Here is a 24,514-nt window from a genome sequence, read left to right as displayed (position 1 = left end):
CACCCACTTTTATTTTGCATCAAGATACTCATTGATTCAGGCAGAGAACATAACTTCTTTTTCTGTTTTAACCTGCATATCAAGAAAAGAACATCTATAACCTCTGAGGTAACTTGTCTTTCATTGCAGGCAAACCTAATTACTGAAGATATTGAAAGTGCAATCAGCGACAGCAAAGGAGGGAAGCAGAAGAGGCGGCCTGATGCCCTGAGGTAAAAACAGTAACAGGAATTAAGGGTTAGAATTGATTTGTCTTTAAGTCTTTTTTTCCTCTAAAGATTTATAAGAATTACTTTCAATGAAGGTAGAGTTTACAGATTACAATCTGTAATCTCAACCCCTTTGCCTCCCACGTTTGTTGCATGTGAGCAGTTTCTGTCTATGTTCCCAGTCTGTCTCTGATGTGGCTTCTGCCACCTGTGTTGTCCTAGAGCCATGAAAGATGAGTGGCATTTTGGGGAAGGTGGCTTAAGGGAGTCCAAATAGGTATTAGGACTACAGTTAGTCCACAGCCTTTCCAAATCACAGGAGACCAGAAAAAGGTCAAACCTAATTTTCAGCTGAATTTTAAAAAGTTGAACCTAGTTTTCTGAATATTTCCCCCCCCCCCATATGTTTACAAATTTATGTAATAAGAAAGAGTTAGGAAATCCTTACTGTTCTGCTGCTTGACATAGTCTTCTTGAGGTTAGAGAACTAAGACCATCCACTGAGAGAATTGATGTCATAGAAATAGAGTTGGTAAAAATTTAATTTGTTTTCTCCGTTTTAGGATGATTTCCAAGGCAGACCCTGGTATACCGCCTCCACCCAGAGCTCCTGCCCCGGTGCCCCCTGGGACTGTTACCCAGGTGGATGTTAGAAGTCGGGTGGCAGCCTGGTCCGCCTGGGCAGCTGACCAAGGGGATTGTGAGTATTTCTAGGAATTGATACTTAATGAACATTTACATGGGATTGTGACATAATTCTTGCTTTCAAAATCTGCGGTTAATTTATGAGCTGAAGCTTGAGATCAGTTTTAAAAATTTAAATCTTAGATAAAAGAATGTTAAGCTTGAACACTATAAGATTATTGTACGTGAGAATTCAGACCAGTCATTTAATAAATAAGGTGTTAGGATTACAGTATTTTTAATGCAATCAAAGGTGGGAAGTTTGACTCTACTAACAATTAAAAGGATGGTCATAGAGTATATACCAAACAAGAGACTATGAGGTGTATTTTATTTTATTTTATTTTATTTTATTTTATTTTATTTTATAATATGTTTTTATTGATTTTAGAAAGTGGGAGAGATAGGAACATCAGTGATGAGAGAGAATCATTGATCAGCTGCTTCCTGCAAGCTCACTACTGGGGACTGAGCCTGAAACGCGGGCATGTGCCTTACCAGGAATCAAACCCTGACCTCCTGGTTCAGAAGTCGATGCTCAACCACAGAGCCACACCATCTGGGCATCCTAACTAATTTTTTTAATGCACAGTCTTACAGACAAAAATGAATTAATAGAAGTTTATGTAATTCCTAAAAATAGAAACTGTTATAAAGTTAAAATAAGCAATAATTCTGTTACTTTATTTTTGAAAAATGGATGCTTTGAAAATTTCTTTCTTTCATCTATTTGGTAAATGGGATTATGTGTAAACCTCTAAAAATGACTTTAAGGAGAAGAGAAATCTAAATGAAGTGGAAAGCATTTCAGAAAATAAAATGATCTCAACTTGGTAAAAAAGAGAACCACCACAAATTATGCTTACTATACCAAACGAGCTACTGTTAATGACATTATCTGCTATCAGACTTACAGCAACCCATGAGTTATTATTATCACCACTAGAGGCCCGGTGCACGAATTCGTGCATGGGTGGGTCCCTCAGCCTGGCCCCTGGTGGTCAATGCATGTCATAGCGACTGGTCATTTGTTCCTTAGACACACACACACACACACACACACACACACACTAGAAATTTATTGATTTCCAGTCAGAGCACATGGCCTGGCTACCGGCTCAATCCCCAATGTGGGGCATGTAAGAGGCAGCTGTTCAATGATTCTTTCTCATCATTGATGTTTCTCTCTTTCTCTCCCTCTCCCTTCCTCTCTGAAATTAATAAAAATATATATATTAAAAAAATAGGAGTTTATAGTTTTCTGTTTTTTGTGTATTTATGATATTTTGATTGTTGCTATTGTTTTCATGGAAGAATAAACCTGCAAAAACATCTGTAAAAACCTAATTTATAACAAAAAGAAAATTTAACCGCGGGAGTTCCTGGGCTCATTAGTTTTGTCTAAATTACTCTAGGCAACTTCATCTATATAAGATCAGGTTTACAGAACTAATTTACTACTAGGCTAAGCAGAACATATACTTATGTGAGTTTCTGTTTGGATTCAGGCCAGTTTTTTTGTTTTTTAAATATATTTTTATTGATTTCAGAGAGTAAAGGAGAGGGAGAGATAGAAGCGTCAATGATGAGAATTATTGATTGGCTGCTTCCTGCACACCCCCTACTGGGGATCTAGCTGTAACCCAGGCATGTGTCCTTGATGGGAATTGAACCTCGACCTCCTGGTTCATAGGTTCGTGCTCAACCACTGAGCAAGACCAGCCAGTTTTTAGTTGGAATGACCCCTAAAAGGATATCTTTCTGTTCCCTCTGAAGGCTCTGGTTGACTCAATTTGAAAAATTCCTTTGAATCCTTGAGATAGCTCTACCCGTGACTGCCAGAAGTAATCTTTGTAGAATAGAGAGACAGTGGCAGTGGGGTTGCCACAGACCCTGAAAAAGTCTGAGAAATACTACATCTCCCCTTATCTCAGCCTCCCATCTCACTTATCCGGAGTTCCTCATAGCTTTATTTCAAGTACAATGTGCTGTTTTCTGTAGTATATGCTATAGGAAGATAGTAGCTACCCACAGGTAGAATAGCAGTTCACTGGCAAGATTTTATACATATAAATTCTCATTATCTTAAGCTACTTAATAGCCACAAATTATGTTTCATAAGATTAAGGGATTTCTTCTTCCTTTTTCTTTTTTAATGAGTATTCCATTTATAGTAAAAGTTAGGCCTAAAAGAGACAGCAGTATCAGATTTCCAATATTTTTTGTAGCTCTCCATCAAACATCATGAGTCACAATGATATATCAAGAGTTGTATTTCCATTGGTGATGATACATTTTTCCTGTTTCATTCATACTTTTTTATTTTCCATTTCAAATACTGTGAAATATTTGTATAAGTATCTGTGTCAGTGGTAGTTTTAACCTAGTCATATCAGGAATGAGTTCATGATAATAACCTTATGATTAATATCATACTTTAGCCAAATGAACTAACTTAACAGTGTGAATGCTTTTAAGAAATTTACTCTTTAATTTGAAACTTTCTATAGGTATTTATACTTTTAAAGCACATAGCTTAAAATTAATGAGCCCAACATTGTGGGTTTTAAGTTTAGTGAAAATAATAATTTAAAAAAATACTTTACCCTCAGAACCCCCAAAGCTTATTGAAATCACAATGTTAGAATTTATATGAAAATTACAAGCTCCATTGCATTAGAATTAATTGACCATTATTTATGACATAGGTGCTTAAATGTGGGTTTATATTTCTTGGGTGGGAATTCTAGGATGCTGAATTAGGGTTGATTTCATAGGCAGTTGATAACAGGGAAGAGGGAGACTAGCGGGGAAATTACAAGGTAAAATCAACATAAAGGTTGAAAGCAAGTGCTTCAGCTCTGCCCAAGTGCTTCTGTTGTGGCAGAGGTGCCCGTGTACATGACGAGCGGAGTTTTGATTTTGGATCTAGTCCATTTTCTAGCCAATGTCTAATTGCCTATATGGTATTACTTAAGCAGCCGGTTGAAAGGGTTATGATTCTCCTTTCTCTAGTTGAGAAGCTAAGGCAGTATCACGGGCATGAAGAAACACCTGAGATGATGGCGGCCCGAATTGACCGAGATGTGGTAAGCAAGCATCATCTTAGACCCCTGCCTTTGTTTTAAAAGAGGAGAAATATTTGCGAGGAAAATGAAGTTGATTCGATAAAGACATTTTGTGGAAACTGTATTTTCTCTTTCTACTGGTAGCTGTGCCCTTTGAATTTTTTTTCTCAACTATTTTTTTTTTTTTGCCTTTTTGGCAATATTTAGAAGATTTTATGCAAATCATTAATTAGTGACAGAATAAAATATTTACAATTTATTTTATTGTAAATCTAACATATTAACTAGCTTACAAAGGAATTTAAATGGAATGATCGATTTGAGGTGTTTTTGTTTTTTCATAGTTTGTAATTTATAATTGAAGTATTTTTAATATGTCTTATTATCCTTTATTGAAAAATAAAGGATAATAAGACATATCCTGAATATGTCTTATTATCCTTTATCCTTTATTTTATAATGCCTGAAAGATAAAAGTTAAATGACATTTTAAGAGTAGATACATCAGTATTAATTTCTTATAAAGGATAAGGCTATATTTATTTCTCGATAATAATTTACTTGCAGAATGACAGTGCCCTGTGGTATAATCATAAAATATGATGTCAATATAATTACTTTTTATACTACACTCATGTTCAGTTTGGAAACAAATAGGAACTTGATGTTTGGAATTTAATTTTTACATTGCACTATTACTAATTGTACTAAAAAGTTCATTTAATACCAGTGTCTAGTCTTGAATTAGAAGAATGTCAAGTTTTACACAAACTAGAGAAAGTCAACTAAAATTTATACTATATATGATAATCAAAATTGATTTAATGAGCCCTGAAAGCATAGTTCATTATGAATTTTATTTCACAATGTAGAAACTCATTTTAATGCTTATAATTGTAGATTATGTCTTTCTTAGGTTATCACATTTTATATACCTTTAATTCCATGAAGTAATATTCTTGGTGCTTTATTGAGACACTTATTAGAAAAACAAAAATGCTCAGTGCATGTGTAACAAAATATTTCTTAGAATTATTTTCCCCTAACTTTATGTAGGAGAATACTAGGAAAAAATTAGAGTAATTGAAAATAATTAATGTTCTGAATAGATATTGTGAATGCTTTCTTCATGGTATTGAAAATAGAGTAAAATTAAGCTAACAAAAAATATAAATGTCACACTTTGGCCACAGGCATATTTAGTTCAATCCTTAGAATTAGTGATAAACTTGAAATTTGGATGTAGGAAATGTTTCTTTCTTTTTAATAACTTCCCAAATTTTCTTTACTGACTATGTATAGCCAAGGCAAAAATAGTTTTATTTTATATTTAATTCTATAATTTTTAATTTCAGCAAATCTTAAACCATATTTTGGATGACATTGAATTTTTTATCACAAAACTCCAAAAAGCAGCTGAAGCATTTTCTGAGCTTTCTAAAAGGAAGAAAACTAAGAAAGGTAAAAGGAAAGGACCAGGAGGTAAGTTTGATATTCTTTGTCTTCTTTTTTTATTTGTTTTTTTATTTTTATTAAATTATTATTTCTGTACATAGATCTGAGGAAGATAAGAGATCAACCGAAGGACTTGTATAAATGCATATATTATAAGTACACCCAATGGACACAAAACTCTGGGGAGGGAGGGCATGTATTGGGGTGGGGGGCATTGGTATATGTACAGAGATATTCTTTGTCTTCTAAAGTCCAATCAGAATTCCGTAGGAGGCTGTTTTTGCCTTTGTGAAGAGCTCAGCACAATTATACTGACAGTGAACCAAGGGCCCTCTTTTAGTTCTGGGAGAGCACCAGAGCTTTAGGCAGAGATGCAGATGAGCCCAGGAAAGGGTCCAGACTGGTTCCAAGTTAGCTACAGTAAAGAAAGACTCTAGGGTACTTTACTTAAGTCACAGACTGGGGTTCAGGTAGTGGCTGTGTGTTTGTAGTGATTATAAAATTAATACCTGTTAAGCAAAGTTATAGCTCTATTCTTCCATATTTGGATTTATTTTATTGTAAATATAAAACCTCTTTATTTTGTTAAATAAAAGAATTAACTTTTCTCATTAAAACAGATACAAGTGTCAATGGTTTGAAATTTTTTTTTTTTATCACAAAGCTCCAAATAGTATATTCAGGTCGTATACAAATAACATACAAATAGTTTTTTAGTATGCTGTAGTTAAGCTATTTAAAATAGTGCCAGAATAATATAAAATTATAATTATGGAACAAATATATAAAAAAATAGTGAATAAGTATCCCTTTCATTTCTTGTGACTTCCAGATCTTTCTCTAGCTCATATCTATATCGTAACCATGAGCTGTAGACTTGTCTTCCAGATGTGAATATCTGGAAGTACCTCACCTCTAAACAGGGTGGGTCAGAAGTATGTTTACAGTTATTTGTATAGAAAATAAGACAATGGTTAATAAATAATAATAAGAATAATCTCTGTTTCCTATACTGACAACTATAAACCTACTTTTGAACCACCTTGTATATTCTGAAATTCAGTATTATTATTTCCTGGTGTCTCAAATCACTTAGTGCTCCTGTATTCTTTGAAGGGTATACTATTCTCTTAATCACTGAGATTCAACACCACAGATTCCTCTTTGACTCCATTCTGTAGTTGGTAACCAATATCAACTTAATTTTTTCAGTGTTTCTTTTATCCAGTTTTTTCCCTTTTCATTTTCATAAACAGAATGTGCTTCAAGCTGTTATCATTTTTACCCAGCTTTCTAAGCAGTTTTCATATCTCTAGTTTTACTCTATGAGGATAGTTGCCTTAAAGCACTAGGATAGTCACTTCATTCTCTGCTAAAACGCATGTTAAGTCCATGTTCTGTTGCTTAAGTCCACCCCTCACTCACCCTGGCAGTCAAGGTCATTGACAATCTAACCTGATCTACTTTTCCATTCTCATGTTTCTCTGCTTTATTGTTTGTTATTTCATATACATTCAGTTTCCTTTTCCCCGTGTTTTTGCTTATTCTGTCTGGAACAAAACTTTCAAATCCCATCTTCAAAGCTGCTTTCCCCATGAAACATCTCTTCGGTATACATTTCTCTGCCTCCCAACCAGCTGCAGAGTCTTCCTAATAGCACTTAGTTGGCACATCTTTGTTATTTATCTCATTCATGTCTTCTTTTACATTTTAAGGCCCTTAAGAGCAAGGCTTATAAGTTATACATTTTTATAGTCTTCACAATGACGAGCACAATGACTGCCATTTAGAAGGGCTACAGTAAAAATTAGTGGAATCAAATGAGGATTTGGTGGTGCTAAACGTAGAGGAATCCATTTCAAATGTTGGGTCATCTTACTTTGTTATAGTCAGACTATGAGATTTGGTAGGTACCTAGGTAGCATGATAACCTGGTGTGATTATCAAATGTTACAGACATAAATGTGGTCTTTAAAAATTTGTTTTTCATTTTATGTTTTGGTTGTGTGTTGTTTTTTGTTTGTTTTGTTTTGTTTTGACAATTTGCTCTCATCTACTCCTCCTTCTACTTATTTCTTTAGAGGGTGTTTTAACTCTGCGGGCAAAACCTCCACCTCCCGATGAATTTATTGACTGTTTTCAAAAATTTAAACATGGATTTAACCTTCTAGTAAGTGAAATTTATTTATTTATAGTTAAAAGAAATAAATAAAAGAGATCAAAGTCTAGTCAGGATGTTCCTAATTAAATTAAGAGATAAAATTATTCTTGTAGATTTTTATATGGGTTTTTATTTGCCTTTAATTAGAACAACAGATAATAAAATATGATCATCTAAGAGACTTGATCAAAAAAGAATGACTCCTTTTTTTAAAAGTAAATTTTCCTAATCTGACTCACCCATGCTAATTAATATACTAAAAATGAATCTAGTAATAAAGAACTCTTCATCTGGGTCATTTTCACATGTCCATCTTTTGGTCAGTTACATCATAGTAATTAATATGTTTGTCTATTCTCTTAATTTTACAGGCCAAATTGAAGTCCCACATTCAGAATCCCAGTGCTACAGATTTGGTTCACTTTTTATTTACTCCATTACATATGGTAAGATTTTATAAATTTAAGAAAGTAATCATTCTTAGTATGTTTTTGAACCCCAAGTGTCTGTTAGGTTATATAGACAGTTTTTCTTTATTACCTCATCATCTGTGTAAACATTGAGAATGTGAAATTTGAGAGTTTAAAAGAATCTTAGAAACCATGTATTTCACTTTCTTAGACCTGAGGAAACTGTTGTCTCTGACAGATCTAGGTGAATGAAAAGAACAAGGTTTATTGGAAACTAGTGTTTCAGTAGACACTAGTGTGATACAAATTACTTGAGCAATATAGAAATTTTTCTCATTATCGCACAATAGGCTAGGCATGAGGAGTCTGGGACTGTATGGATGGCTTTTCTCCAAATGATGTTATTCAAAGACCCAGATTCTTTTCATTGAGGTCTTCTTCTATTTCCTCAGCTGTCTCTGAGTCAATCATTTGGGGTTTTTTTGTTTGTTTATTTATTTAACAAATACTAATTGACAGCCTGCTATGTGTTTGACATTCTTAGTAGCTCATAAAGAACAACACAGACATAAATTTTTATCCTCTCAGAACTTATATTTTAGTATGGAAGAATAAACCATAACCTAAATAAATTTGTAACTAATACAGCTCACTAAAAGTAAATGCTATGTGAAAAAATACAGCAAGGATGGTGAACAGGGAGTATTTCAGGTGCCTGTGTGTGTGCATGTATGCGTGCATGCTACAATTTTTGATTAGGGTTGGCTAAGGGAACAACTCACTGGAAAAGTGTCATTTGAGCCAACAAAGCAAGGAATAGTCACATGGATTTCTGCAGAAAGAAAATTGCAGGCAGAGAATAGCTAATATAAATGCTCATAGGTGATAATATGCAAATCATGTTCTCGGAATATATTGGTTTTGTAATTGGAACAGAGTAAGGGAGGAGGTCAGCAAATTAACAGGCAGACAATCGTTGTTGGTCCTTTTAGGTGATTGTAAAACCTTTAACATTTTTGGAAAGTTTTCAGCAGAAAAGGAAAGGATTGCTCTTTCTGAATGATTAGAAATTTGGGGGAAGAAGGGACTGAGATGGCTGTTAAAATAATGCAGACAAGAGATCATGGTGTTTGGACCAGGTAACATCAAAGGTGATGAGAAAAAGTCAGATTTTGGTTATAAACCATGGAAGCAACAAGATCTGCTGGTAGATTAAATGTTCTATGCAAGGCTCAAGGATTTTTAGCCTGAATGGTAAGATGGACTGATTATTAACTGATTTGGTATAGACTGGGTGAAATGGGGTTTTAGAGGAAGATAAGGAATTCAGTTTTAGGTGAAAATTGAGTTATATACAGATGGAAAAACTTGAACTGGTAGTTGAATATTTGAATGTGGAGTTCAGTGGAGAAATCAGGCCTAGGGATATAACAAGGCCCGCGGGCCAAATCCGTCCCGCCAGGCCTTGCAATGTGGCCCGCACCGTGCTGTCATCACTGCACTTCGCTGCGTTTCCATCACAATGACAGTTTATGACTGTTCAGTAAACCATTCAGCCCATGATGTAGGCTGGATTTTAGATTTTGGCCCCTTCTCTGATTGAGTTCGACACCCCTAATCTACATAGTGAGTCAGGAGAAGAAACACAAGAATATTGTGGAATTCTAGAAGTCAAAGGAAGAAAATGATTTCAAGAGTAAGAACTGATCAATTATGTTAGAGTAGAGACCCGATGGATGAAATTCATGCAAGAGTAGGCCTTCTTTCCTCTGGCTGCGGGCACTGGCTTCCCTGTGGCATCCAGGACCCGGGCTTCCCTTGCAGCCCCGGCTTCGTCCAGAAGGACGTCTGGTCTAATTGCATATTATATTATGCTTTTATTATTATAGATATCTAGAGTGGTAGCTCATTTAATCGCAGTACAAAGGCAACGACAACTTTGTCTTTAAAGAGTAACTTTGAGCTTAGACAGATAATTTTTGCAATTATCCAGTTGGCCTGAACTTCCTCATGGGGCCACACTTAACACTAAAGCAGTAAAGTTTCCATTGAGTGGCTCTGTGTCCATTTAAAATGTAGAGGCTTCTTCTAGGAGGAAGTGGAGGAGAAGGGACACTAGGGGACAGTTGGCAGTCTTTGGCCTGGGTGAAATGAGGTTTTGGAGGAAGTATGTACATATCACCACACACACACACTAACCCTCGAGAAAACTTCCTTCTCCACATGTGTATTTTGAATGAGGTATAATTTTGAAGCTAACAAATGGTGTATTGGGAACAATTCCCTTTGTGAAGCAGCTGGAATGTTATCCAACAAAATGTTATACCACTTGTGTAATAGGCCAGGATCCAAGATACACATCTTTATTTTCTAGATTTTTTAATACACAGGTGTGCTCTTTCCTATACATTTAATGAAGTGGGCACAGTAATGCACTTCCCTTCCCATTTTATATTTCTCATATTTACGAATAGTATAGCAGCGGGTTCCCCAAGCTGGCTTCATGTAAAATGCCTTTGTTCTGCAGGAGAGCTGGCAGAATGAGCTGGGATAATATTTAAGGGTGCACACAGGAAAGTGCTGAAGCTTCAAAAAGCATGGCAATAGGAAGCAGATGGAGCAATTGGCCTCACGCGAAGACAGATCCTAAGGAAACGGGGCTACAAATCACCCTTTTCTATAATTCCAAAATTTCCCTCTTTGTGGGGAAGACAAATGAGAGCAAAGTGGAAAGAAGGCAGAACCTCTTTTAAACACAGAGTTTCCTATTTGGGGGCGAAGGCAGGAATGTTAGAGGGACTGTGAGAGATTTACCGTCAAAGAGCAAACAATGACAGTAGCAATAGTAACTGTTAGTGTTGTTTTGTGTACTGCTCCTGTGATTTTTTTTTGAAGAGTAAGAATAGTAACTATATGAATCAGATACATTTCACTATTTTTTATTTAGACTATATAAATACTATGGTCATTAAATTCTTTAATCTTTATTAAAAAAATGGAGCAAATTCAGCATTTCTCACAGTGTTTACTCGAATGTTAGGGAAGAAAAGAGGGAAGAAGAGAATCCAATTAATAAAAAGGAATAAATCACTTTCTTCTTTTACCAAGGGTAACTAGACAAGATCTGATGTAGACTATGAAATGGATATTTACAGACAGGAAAGTAACATTATCAGCATGAAGTCAGAATTGGGCAATTAGAGATTAGGAGATGAAAGTCCAAGGCTACGTCAGTGACTTATGAATGCTTCCATATGTTGCTGCTATATATAGAGCATCAGGTTTCTACTTGCCTATTTATAGTTGAATAATTCTTGCTGTATAAGCATTTTTAAAATTAGAAGGCCATTCATATGCAAAGAAACTGATTCTAGCTCACTAACAAAACTTGTATTCTTTAACACATTTGATACTATCTCAGTTTGAGTATAAGGAAGTATTGTTCATGATGCAGTTTTGCCACCTCCTCTCATTTATTTCACACTTTCACAGATTATAAGCAGATATTGAGTCATTACACAAAGTAGGAATATAAAAGGGACTAGTTTCCATAACATATAAAATGTAATCTTTCTAATTAGGCTAGGTATCTGAAAACATTTATATATTCTATTTTATTTTTTTCTCAAAAGCGACTCCTTGTTAATGGTCTTCCCAATCATAATATTTCTGTTACTCCATTTAATGTTCTGCCTATGGAGCCCAGACATTTTATGTGGAGATGAGAAGGAATATTTATTCGGGTCTGACTTACAGCCAGACGAAGTCTAGTGGCTTTACACCTTGGAGTTTAAACCTGTACCCTCAGTGTCTGTACGCAAGTATATCCACAGCACACGTGCATGCTCACATGCCAACTCACATTCTTGAGAGGGAACTTTGGCCCATAGCCTTTTATTTACCTGCTTTAGTTTTATTCCCTCTTCCCTCTGTGAAAACAAAGATTTTTATATTCCTCTACTCCTTTACTCTTTACTTTTCCCTTATAGTCATCCTTATGTATTTACTGGAAGTACTATAAGGCTTGGAAATAAATAGTGACTGTGCCAGTTGTCCAGGAAGATTTTGTTCTCAGTAAGAGCCCACCTCCCTTATCCTTCATTTTTTCTTTATTCCCATAACACTATGTCTGTTGCAATTCAAAATCAGGTAAGTCTTAGTCCAAGTCCTCAAGGGAGCCGAAACTAAAAAATAAGCCATAAGCTATTAATATAATGTAATCTGTTACTAATTTGCATAAGTTATTTTGGGGACATAGAGGTGCATTAGAGGTACACTGTGTAGTTTAGAAGGGCTTTCCAGAAGAGGTGGTACCGATGATGGAGGAGGGCCTTCTGAGAGGCTGGGAAGCAGCATGTCAGATACACAGAGGTGGTCTGCACAGCACAGCAGGCTCAGAACACCTGGATGACTGGGGAAAAGGTGACTGTTAGTCTGGCACAATTCCAAAGCACGTTTCTTCCTTCTTGTGCCACATCTCTGGAAGGTGAGATTTCTATAAAAGGGCTCAGGTTTCTGCTCCAGGAGATAATAACTGCCATTCTTTAGCCAGGAAATAGCCCCTGAGAAGTAAATATGGAACAGTTTTCAGAGATCCTCTTATCATCACTTTGTTTATCAGAGAGTTACACCTGTTCATTTGTTTGTGCCAGTCATTAAATTACCCATTTCAAGTCAGGACAATTTCCTTGGATTAAATTCTGGGAGAAAATACATAGATTCAGAGTCCTATTTCTCATCCTTTCACTTTTCTCTTTAGGTCCTTTTATTTTGTACATCTTTGTAGGCACAGCCACAGACTCTCAGTTGAGCATAGTCTTCCTTTCTATAGCCATATTTTTCAAGTTTGACATAATAGATTTTCAGTGAAGATCATCTTTTTTAAAGCAGAACAAAAAAAAATCACACCAAAAAGCAGAGTTGGTTAACCATCTGACTTAGAATTCTCTGTAAAGATATTAGTTTTTTCCAAGTAAAGTACAGTGATATGCAGCCAATATACAGAGCCTGTGAAAGCTGTTTAATTATTAACTTTTCATTTTAGATTATTAGTCACCATCAGTCTGGACAGGTCATCTGGCAAGCTGTTTTTCATTCAGTAGTGCATTGCACAACATCAAAAGCTAATTTGAGTTTGTAAAACCAGTGCTTGTTTTGGCATGGCTTTTGAAATTATACAAATATTGTCATCATCTTGCTAAAAAATGATGTATTGTGTTTTTAGGTGGTGCAGGCAACAGGAGGTCCTGAACTAGCCAGTTCAGTACTCAGCCCCCTATTGACTAAAGATACAATTGATTTCTTAAATTATACTGTCAATACAGATGAAAGACAGCTGTGGATGTCATTGGGAGAAACTTGGATGAAAGCCAGGTAAACATGAGTTTAGTATCTAATACCTATAATACTTTAAGTATTGTTCTTTGTTTATTGCATTGATCTAACAAGACATTTATTTAACCTTCTGTGTATGAAGACTAGGTGTCACAGATAAAAACCCATGAAAGGCTAAAAGTCTGGGGGAGAACATAGAGGAATACAAGGTATGATAAATGCCAAAGTGACTCATAAACAAACTGCTCTTGGTTGGCAAGGTGGAACCGTCAGGAAAAGGATTTAGAGAGGAGGGTAGTTAGTGTTCAAAGAAGAGCTGGCATTTAAAATCAATAGCTAAAACTATTAAGTAGAGAGATGCATATTTCTATATAGACCTACACATTACCCAAGAGTTTGCTAGTCACTCTTTCATTCACTTCACACAGATATGTTATTATTCCCATTTTACCGATTAGGAAATTGAGGCATAGAGAGACAAACTAATTTGCCCAAAGCCAAACAACTCATACGTGGTAGAGCTGGGATTTGAACCCAGGCAATTTAGCCCTATAGTCAGTGTTCATAATTATATCTCTAAGCTGCCTGTCAGAAGGATGGATAGGATTTCCACAAATTTATAGCAGAGAAAGGACCTTCCCAGTAGAGAGAGAAGCTCGAGGGAAGGCATGAAGCAGTAGATTGAAGTATGATTATGTGTTTAACTAGAACATAAACTTTGGGTAGCAGGGGATTGTGGAGCATAGGGAGGAGGAGTGGTGTTAAATTTGGCAAACAGAAATGAGCAGGACTGGCTTATGAAGGCTCTCAGTGCCATGCTTTGAAGTTGGAGCAAGGCTCTATAGGCTGTGGAGAACCGATAATTTCGTGAACTGGAGTGTGATATAAAGACATACGTGTTTTTAGAAAGATCATTCTTGTAGTTGAGTTTAATAAAAACAAGGACAGAAGTAACTAGAGGCAAAGAGGCCCTTTTGGATGATAATGCTGTAGTTCATTAATTTTAAAAAATTGCTATTAAATGTATTGGGGTGATATTGGTTAATAAAATTTCATAGATTTATATAGGTTTCAGTTGTACAATTCTATAATATATTCTCTATATATTGCATGTGTTTACCACCTAAAGTCAGAACCAGGACTAGAATTGTGGTGTGGAAATGAAAAGGAGGAGGGAGTAATTTTAAGAATTGTATCTTGTCAATAAAGTGATTGTGGAAAACAGGTCATTAACAATTGCAGTGTTCAAGTTTGCTGAGCAAAGCAAGTTATAAAAATGTTTCTCTTCACTATACATGGATAAATAATTTTTGCTTTCCTTATTTTTCCAAGTCTTTTTAAAAAATGTTTTTTAATTGATTTATAGAGGAAGGGAGAGGGAGCAAGAGATAGAATCATCAATGTTGAGAGAGAATCATTGATTGGCTGCCTCCTGCACGCACCCCTCTGGGGATTGAGCCTGCAACCAGGCATATGCCTTTGATCAGAATCAAACCTAGGATGGTTCAGTCCACAGGCTAATGCTTTACCCACTGAGCCAAACCAGCTAGAGCTTTCAAAGTCTTTTTGTTTCTCTCAATACTTGAGGGAGGGAATCACTCACTATGATGACTTACAAGCTTATCTTCCTAATGTGCTTTTAAAAATATATATATATTTTATTGATTTTTTTTTACAGAGAGGAAGGAGGAGGGATAGAGAGTTAGAAACATTGATGAGAGAGAAACATCAGTTGGCTGCCTCCTGCACACGCCTGGCTGGGGGATGTGCCTGCAGCCAAGGTACATGCCCTTGACTGGAATCAAACCTGGGATCCCTCAGTTTGCAAGCTGACGCTCTATCCACTGAGCCAAACCAGTTGGGCTTCCTAGTGCTTTTGAAAGGGCTAGCTTAAAAGTAATGGCACTTTTTTTTTCTCAATTAAAACATATAAACCATTCTCAAAATCCAAACCATTTGGACTTTGGAAACTGCTTGTGTTAGGATATGGTTTACATGTTGAATGTTTTACCAAGCAGAAAGCTTTTTAAAAGCACTGCAATTGTTTTGATATTGAAAATACTAGAGGCCAGGTGCACGGATTCGTGCTAGGGGAGGGTGGTTTCCTTCAGCCTGGCCTGCGCCCTCTCGCAATCTGGGAGCCCTCAGGGATTGCCTGACTGCTGGTTTAGGCCTAGTCACCACAGGCCAGGCTGAGGGACCCCACTGGTGCACGAATCTGTGCACACATCAGGCCTCTAATATTAATATAACACCCTATATCATGCTATGTGTATATCATATCATGTAAAAAGTCATAAAATAGATTTCTTACACCTACTAGCTTTATGTGTATTATGATTTTATGATAAGCCTAAACAAGCTATTTTAACTTCTAAGAATATTAAGGAATGAATACACTGACTCAAAAACTCATAAAGATAAAAATAATCATGAAGCTACATAATCTGAATGCAATGGCTAATTTTATTATAGTAGGAATATAATCTGAAGAATTAAATCAGGTGTGAAAGATAAACAAATTTTAGCAGAAATGAAGCTATAATTTCTGTCCTAGTTATTTTTATGGTTCATGAGTGATTAGGGGCTTGTAGAGATAAGTGTCACTTCAAAGTCATTAAAAAATGAATGGATAATTATGGTAATTACAGATTAGTCCTAACTTGATTTTACTCATTAAAATGTAGCTGATACATTTAATTTACAAAATCAGCAATGTTTTATTTTGGGGGACTTCGTAACTTAAAAAATCATAAACCTTAAGAACATTCTCTGGTGTTTTTCTTTTGAAAAATATATCTAATATCAGGAGGTTTCAGATGATGGGAGGGCAATGAAGGGAAAGATGACGACGATCTGAAGCTATTTTAGATACTAGAGAAGTTTATGTTCTAAATACTTAGCACATTTGCCAAGTATTTAAAACATAAATACTTGGCAAATGTGCGAAATCTGGTTTCACGGTCCCTTCCCAATTTTTCGAACACATATACCCATGTTTAAAATTTGAATGCATGGGGATTTGAGGCATGGTGCAAGTACAGGTAATGAAGCAGAATTCAATCTTCCTTTCATTTTATTTGTATTAAATATGAGATGAACATGTTTACTTTCCCTTTTTTGGTGAAGGGAAAGCAGATTAGGTATGCACCATTTTTGTTGTTTTAGGCATTTGTGTTTGTGTGTTGTTTTTTTTAGCTAGCCTTACTAAAGATAATCTTGAGCATGAATACATTTCTTAATTTTATTTTTTGTACATCTTAATGTCCTTCTACAGAGCAGAGTGGCCAAAAGAACAGTTTATTGCACCGTATGTCCCCCGGTTCCGCAGTGGCTGGGAGCCCCCCATGCTGAACTTCATGGGAGCTCCCATGGAACAAGACCTCTATCAGTTGGCTGGCACTGTGGCAAATGTAGCAGAACATCAACACAGGCATGAAGCAAAAAGATACTCCTCAGAGGTGAAGGTTTTCAACATATCTTTTGCAAAAATTACCATGTGCAATTTATTATAATTTCACTGAGTTCTTTTTTTTATCTGAAGATATTCTAGAATCAGTGATGAAATGTTCTGCCTTTAGTTATCTCTCTCTATCTCCCTCTCTCTCTCTCTCTCTCTTTTATTGTTGTGACAGTTTGTTTCCCTGTGAGGCCCAACATGAGTTCATATTCTCTCTTCTAGTCTGCCAGCTGCCCCCCAGCCCATCCTGCTGGTGTCCCCATCCTGCCCGTGGCCCTCCATCCTGCCAGTGCCCCCCAATCCTGCTGGTGTCCTCATCCTGCCAGTGCCCCCCTACTCTGTCAGTGACCCTATCTGCTGTGCCCTCCCTCCCTGCCGGTTGCCACATCAGCCAGTGCCCCTCCCCCATCCTGCCAGTGCTCCCTGAACTGTGATTCCCATCTTTTTGAAGTGTGTTCCTTTCTCCTTATCTAGGAATTGCCCTCCTACCGCTGGCTTATTCTTTCTATTTTTTTCTCCCATCATTAGACTCTCAAGACATTTCCCAGAACCCAGGTTCTCTAAGCTTGTCCCAAGCAGGTCTTAACTGAAAGCCTTAATTCTTCATCTTTCTCATTTCTTCCTCCTTCTTTCTTATACCGCCCTTCTCCTCTCCTCCTCCTTGCTGTTTTTTTTTTGTTCTTGTGTGGGTTTTTCTTGCTTTTGTTTGTTTGTTTTCCTTTTTCTTTTTCTTTTTGCCTAGTTTCAAACCTCTGGGGTCCTATTAGCTTGGCTAGGAGGAAAGTCCCAGCTTCAAATATCATTTATAGCACTATTACTTATACCTTCAGGAGGTAATAAAATTTGTTATATCTTTTATACATTTAATAAGTTACAGAGTACACCTATTTGGAGAGCAAATTGAAAGATTGAAATTGGGTATGTTACCTCTTTATATTCCTTCAAAATGATTTTGCTATGACTCTTAATTGTTCTATTAGAAAATAATATTGAACATTGTTTAATTGTTTAATCAAACTGAATAGAATGACTAGAAGTAAGTAGAGGACTGAAGTCTAGTTTGTAGAAGGTCCTCCTTGAAGTCCTATTCATTTCCTTTATTTATTTTCTTAGATTAATCTTCTTGAACTACTATGGCTATTTATAATGTGGTAGATATGATATCAATGAATGAATTAACAAACCAGAGTAAACCGTTACTTTTAAAGAGAAAAATTTATGTAAGTTTAATTTCTTAAAATTATTCCCTTAGACAATAACCATATTATAGAAAATTTGGTTAAATTCTGAAACTTTAAAAATAAAACAAACTGCCCTGGCTGGTTTGGATCAGTTGATAGAGCCTTGGCCTGTGTTTGATTCCAGTCAAGGGCACATGCCCAGGTTGTGGGCTTGATCCCCAGTGTGGGGCCTGCAAGAGGCAACCAATCAATGATTCACTCTCATCACTGATGTTTCTGTCTCTCTCTCCCTTTCCCTTCCTTTCTGAAATTAATAAAAATAATTTATATATTAAAAAAATAAAGCAAACATACTGTTTTGAAAATAACTTTTTTCTAATGTAACTTTTCCTTCTGGCTGCATATAAGGGTTTAGGTGGAGTCCATAACTGCTCTTCCCTTCAACTGAGTGATTAAGAAGATGACCTCAGAGCTCTGGGCAGTGGTTGGCAGGCAGACATCCCTGTCTATAATTTCATAGTTCGGACCTCATCACTGAGGTTTTTTCCTCATAGAGAGCAGAGTTTTTTAGAGGAATAAATGTAATAAAACATGAAATCATGTTACACTTGCTGTTGCTATAGTTACAGTTTATATTTTCAAATTATAGAAATTTCCAGCTTACAGTCTTCATATATTAAATAAGAAAATATATCTGCGTTATAATTATGCCTCAGAAATTCACATTTGTGAGTTCTCTTCTGTGAGTTCTTTTTCAGTTTGTGTATGTATTTAAAGAGAGGGTAATGTATTTGGGACCTCCAGTGTAAAAGTTACTCCCTCTCACTGAGTAGGTAATTTTAAAAGAAGAATTATTGACAATCCTTCCTTATAATGCATTATCTCATTTTTCCGGTTTTAAATGATTTTTCAGAGATTAAAAAAAAAAGAAAAGAAAATGAAAGGCGCCTGCTAGCATGTCTAGGAAATTTTATACCCCAAGATTTTGTTGAAAAGCCAAGTACTGATGATTTAAAAGGCATAAAAAATGTAGTCATTCCCAGAAGAGAGATTTTATTGTACTTTATTGTCACTATTATGCATACATTCAGGGCAAGCCTTGGCTGACTCAGGTTTTGTTTAGAATCGGTGGCATAGGTGAGGTGGAGTGACAAATGCGGTGGCAGTGCTCGCCTCCACTTCCGCTGGGCCAGCGGCAGGTCCACCCCGGGCTGTGTGGTCATCAGAGTCACTGACATCATTTCCTCCTCCCTCTGACACTCCCCGTCACTCTCAGGGCCCGGTGATCTCACACTGGTTGCCTCCCTCCGTGGGTGATGCTAACAGTTTCTTGAACTCCTCCCTATATTTATAACAGCCTTCAATAAAAAATTACCTCATCCTCTTAATTCCCCTACTCTCTCCTTGGGAAATGGTAAATTGAATTAAGCTATTTGTTTTTTATTTTTCAGCTTTAGTGAGGCATAATTGACAAAAAATGTAAGCTATTTAAAGTATCTTTACGTAAAGTGTCACTACCATGTTTTAACCCCCATCTAGTTAATTAGCACATCAACACATCCGTCACCTCACATATTTATCTTCGTTGTTGAGAACATTTAAATTCGACTCTTTTAGCAAATTTTAATTATATAATACAATGTTATAAATTATAGTCTCCATGTTTTACATTAGAGCCTCAGGCCTCTCATAGCCGAAAGTTTATACCCTTTTACCAACTTCCTATTTCCCCCAGCCCCTGGCTACCATTTTTCTACTATTTCTATGAGTTTGATTTTTTTCTTTTTTTAAGAAAAAGAAAAATGTGATACCAGGCAGTATTTGTCTTTTGCTGTGTGGCTCATTTTACTTAGCATAATACCCTCAAGGTTCATCCATGCATGTTGTTGCAAATGGTACAATTTCCTTATATCTCATGACTGAATAATATCCCATTGTAACATATACATATCACACACACACACACACACACACACACACACACACACACACACACCACATCTTCCTTAGCTACTCATCTGCTGATACTTTATTGCCACTATTATGCTTACATAGTAGTGACAGGGAGTGTCCGAGGGAGGAGGAAATGATGCCAATGACTCTGATCACCACACAGCCCGGGGTGGACCTGCCGCTGGCCCAGTGAAAGTGGAGGCGAGCACTGCCACCGCATTTGTCACTCCACCTCACCTATGCCCCTGACTCTAAACAAAACATGAGTCAGCCAAGGCTTGCCCAAGGCTCTTTCCATATCTTAGCTATTATGAATAATGCTGAGATGTACATCAGGATGCAGATATCGCTTCAAGACCCCAATTTTATTTTCTTCAGTAATATATCCGGTAGTGGGACAGCTGAATCATATAGTAGTTTGATTTTTGAGAAACCTCCGAACTATTTTTCATAATGGCTATACCAATTTACATTCCCAACAACACAAGAGTTTCCTTGTCTCTACACCTTTGTCAACATTTTGTTACCATATGTTTTTTATTTTATTTTATAATAGCCATCTGAACAGGTGTAAGGTGGTATCTTATGTGGTTTTGATTTAGATTTCCCTGATGATTAGTGATGCTAAGTGCTTTTCATGTACCTGTTGACTATTTGTATGACTTACTTGAGAAAATGTCTGTTCAGTTCCTCTGCCCATTTTTAATTGGATTGTGTTTTTTTGGCTACTGAGTTGTATGAGTTCTTTATGTATTTTGGGTATTAACCCCCATCAGATATAGGATTTGCAAATATTTTCTCTCACTTCATATACTGCATTTTCATTTTGTTGATGGTTTGCTAAGGTAATTAAATGGTGGAAATGGTTTATTTTTATTTGTGTGTTAAGTGCAGCATCCTGATATAGTTCCTAGGAATAATATGGTATGGGTATTTAAATATCAACACTGGACCATGGAGACACACCTCATCTGCTCAGTCTGTGATAAACTCAACCCTATTCCTGCCAACTTTGTCTTTAGAAATAACTATATTAAACATGTGCCCAGTAATTTTCTAAACGATTTCCAGTTTTAAATATTTTACCCCAGGGAGTACATAAACAATTGAAATAGCCAAGGAATCCTAGTGCCTCAGAGTCTGCCATGTATCCCCCATACCTCACTTTACAAAATGGAGCAGTACAAAATCTTCAGATGAATGTGTTGTTGTTTCTTTGTTTTCCCCCCCATAATTTTAGAAGCATGCAGCTCAGTCTCCTCTTGGTTAGCCCAGTAAGCTCATGTCCGAATTGTGTTAACTGCAAACGGAAGTGACTCTGGCATTGTCTCCTTCTGGACTATTGACTGTTAAGATTGATGTGTTTCTGCCTTTTTATGTTCTCCTTAACAGTAAATCAGATAATAGTGCTGCCATTTAAAAAATAATACAAAATAGTTTCTGTGTACATTTTAAATAATAAGAAAAATGAGAGGGTGGTATAATTTCAATGCACAGAGTTCAGATGATTTTCATGTGACAATATTTACCTTGCTAAAGGAGTGGTAAAGGAGCTCTTCTTCTTCTTCTTCTTCTTCTTCTTCTTCCTCCTCCTCCTCCTCCTCCTCCTCCTCCTCCTCTTCTTCCTCTTCTTCCTCTAAGGTTCTTTTTTCTTTTTTTTCTTTTTTTTTTTAATATATCTTTATTGACTTTACATAGAGATAAAGGAAGAGGGATAGAGAGCTTGAAATGTCGATGAGAAAGAAACATCAACCAGCTGCCTCCTGCACACCCCTTACTGGGGATATACCCACAACCAATGTACATGCCCTTGACCTGAATCGAACCTGGGACCCTTCAATCCGCAGACCGACGCTCTATCCGCTGAGCCAAATCGGTTTCGGCAAGGAGTGTTTCTTAAACAGAGAAAGCAAGGTTTAAGGGTTTTCTTGTTATTTTTAAACCACTTTTATTTTATATAAGCTGTTCAAGTCTGAGTAATTCTAAAATCACCTAGTACTGAAATTAGTGAGAAAAGAATATACGGTATAGGCATACCTCATTTTATTGTGCCTCCCTTTATTGCTCTTCACAGATGTTGTGTTTTTGTTGTTGTTGTTTTTGTTTTTTACAAATTGAAGGCCAGACCACTCAGCAGCAAAAATATTACTAGTTGCTTTACTGGGTACTGGCTTTATTGCAATGGTCTGGAACCAAACTCGCAGTATCTCTGAGTTACGCTTATATTGTTTTTATACCTGGACATTTCCAGAATTAAGATTTAGCCTTTGCTCTAATTACTTTTCTTATTATAAGTAGGTCTTGGACAAAATGTATTTACCCCATTTCATAATTTATTCACTTAATGGTTATTAACTTAATGGGAAATCACTTGAAAATAAAACTGATCACAGTACAGCGGAGTGTTCTTATTGAATTGATGTCAGTGCTCATTCAGTTGATTAACGTTGGTGATTCTTTAATCTCTCCTTCTCTGTCTTTCAGCAATCCAGTGTATCAGACTACCTTCCACCACCACCTGAGGGGTATGCATTCAATAGCATTTACACAAGAGGGCCGCATCTGGACCAAGGGGACGGTGCTGCTGCTTTTAAGCCAACGCCTAATCGCCATGTGGATAGGTAATATTCCAAGGGCATGGCTGGGAGAGTTGTGGATGTCTGTCTCTGATTTAGTGCAAATAGAGATGCCAGTGTCTGCATTGTTCGTTACTGCTTTAAGCTGCCTATCTGTCAGTCGTTTGTAAAGTTCTAGCTGTTTGCTCATAGAACTGGTTTTGGTGAACAGAACCTCCAGTCCACAATTCTAGCGTAGCACAACTGCCTCGGGATGACTTTCTTAAGATGATGTTTCTGACAAAATATGTGAATTAAGAAGAAGAATGGCTTTAAAATTCTCAACTATTTGCACCAAATGGTCTCTAAGGATTTTTCCAGCTCTGAATCTTTTAAAGGAGATAATCTTCATCTTTTCTCTCCAGAAGCAAACAAATCATTCTTTATATAGAAATATTTGAACTAAAGATAAACTAAATATTTTAATGGAGTCAATGCCTTATCTGCCATTTTACCATTTTGTCTTACTCTGTTCTTCCTTTCCAGATTTACATTTTATTAATTTGCCCATGTTTTATCTCTTAAAAATTTTTAATATAAGCAGAGATGGGAAATTGAGATGGGTAAGCAATAAAGGAATTGGAATAGGTTCACTTTTTCAATCTTGTTTTCCAGCCACTACAAGTGAGGCTGACATAAAGGCCAATCCATATAAGACAAAGAAAAGGTGAAATGTTGGTAGCAAGGATATGGGAGGATGATCACTCCGATGAAGTGGGGAGAGAACTTGTTCTCTACTCTCCTACCTCAAAGCCTCACTCGCCCCGAGTGTCTTTCTTATTTATTTATCTATTTATCTTATTATCTTATCTATCTATCATCTATCTATCTATCTATCTATCTATCTATCTATCTATCTATCTATCTATCTTTCCAGTATGTGCTTTTCTTAGTTGAATCTAAAAAATGTGAGATTCTGTTGGGAATGATGAGATAGTTAATATTTAATTAAAAGGTGTGAAAATTATACAGGTATTATTCTAATTGAGTGCAAAGAAGAGTCAGCAATGAGTAACATATCTTGAAAATGTCAACATGAAATGCTTTTTAATTTTAGGTGCAATTTTAGTAGATATACATGAAAATCACTTTTGAAGTTTAAAAGTTATTTCATTGAAATTCTTCTTGACTAACTCATTATTCATCCTCATATTTTCTTCTTCCTTTGTTTCTGTCTTAGTTGTCAATAATCAAGAAGTTATTTCAGATTAGTGATTCTTCCTTTTTCCTTTTGTTTCATAACTCCAGTAAATTGGGATGTTTTTTTACACTAGTTAACTAGAAAACAGCGTCAGTTTTCTCATGGAATTTTATATATCACAGATGATGTAAGGGACATTCTTTTAAAAGTTGCTACATATTTTTACCTCATTTAGAGAATACTGTGGTGAATTTCATAAATTTAAATGGAATTTAGTGATGAAAATTTCATGAAGGGGGGTATTCAAGTGTATAAATCTTAGAGTTACCAAAACTTGGCAACATAAAGAATTTAAAAAAAATACATTGGGTAGTGGGTAGACCATATAACTCAGTTGTCTTTATGGAGCCCACCTCTCAGCTGGGCTGTTATAATGGGGACTGGATAGTTGGGTCATTAATTATCTGTATTGCTAAGAAAATTTGTCATTATTGTAAAAACTGAAAGTTCTCATCTGATATGAAATACACAGAGAGTTGGAATTTGTTTTTATAATAATTATTATTCATCTTAAACTCTTCCAAGAATGCAATACATACCATCTGAAGTATATTTACTCTTCAGTAAAATTACTGTGTCAATAGAGAAATCACCTGTTGAACTTAACAGCCCTCATCTTTGAAGGATTATAGTTTACTGCCATTCAAAAGCAAGTAATGTTTTAGAGAAGTCTTGGGTCATTGCTTTCTTCATGTCTACCATATATTAAATGTAAATCCGTTATTCCAAGTGAGAAACAGAGACCATATCATTTTTATACATTCCAGTCTTTTATGAAACTTT

The 24,514-nt window shown here is 36.1% G+C and overlaps 1 protein-coding gene across 6 annotated transcripts in view; it reads left to right on the top strand.

Annotated features, from left to right (window-relative positions):
* EPS8 (epidermal growth factor receptor pathway substrate 8) overlaps positions 1 to 24,514 on the top strand; it is a 155,921-nt gene that overhangs the window by 107,435 nt on the left and 23,972 nt on the right. For all 6 annotated transcript variants that reach the window (XM_036454561.2, XM_045587801.1, XM_045587799.1 and 3 more), the window contains 9 exons: positions 130 to 212; positions 773 to 909; positions 3,909 to 3,982; positions 5,317 to 5,443; positions 7,498 to 7,586; positions 7,949 to 8,023; positions 13,212 to 13,360; positions 16,599 to 16,782; positions 22,400 to 22,536. In XM_036454561.2, coding sequence (XP_036310454.1) covers positions 130 to 212; positions 773 to 909; positions 3,909 to 3,982; positions 5,317 to 5,443; positions 7,498 to 7,586; positions 7,949 to 8,023; positions 13,212 to 13,360; positions 16,599 to 16,782; positions 22,400 to 22,536 — 1,055 coding nt within the window. The remainder of the gene's footprint in view (positions 1 to 129; positions 213 to 772; positions 910 to 3,908; positions 3,983 to 5,316; positions 5,444 to 7,497; positions 7,587 to 7,948; positions 8,024 to 13,211; positions 13,361 to 16,598; positions 16,783 to 22,399; positions 22,537 to 24,514) is intronic.

This window comes from Pipistrellus kuhlii, unplaced genomic scaffold, assembly GCF_014108245.1.
Source record: "Pipistrellus kuhlii isolate mPipKuh1 unplaced genomic scaffold, mPipKuh1.p scaffold_m20_p_3, whole genome shotgun sequence".
NCBI lineage: Eukaryota > Metazoa > Chordata > Mammalia > Chiroptera > Vespertilionidae > Pipistrellus > Pipistrellus kuhlii.
Note: the sequence above shows the minus strand (reverse complement) of the source record. Positions and strands in the feature narration are given on the sequence as shown.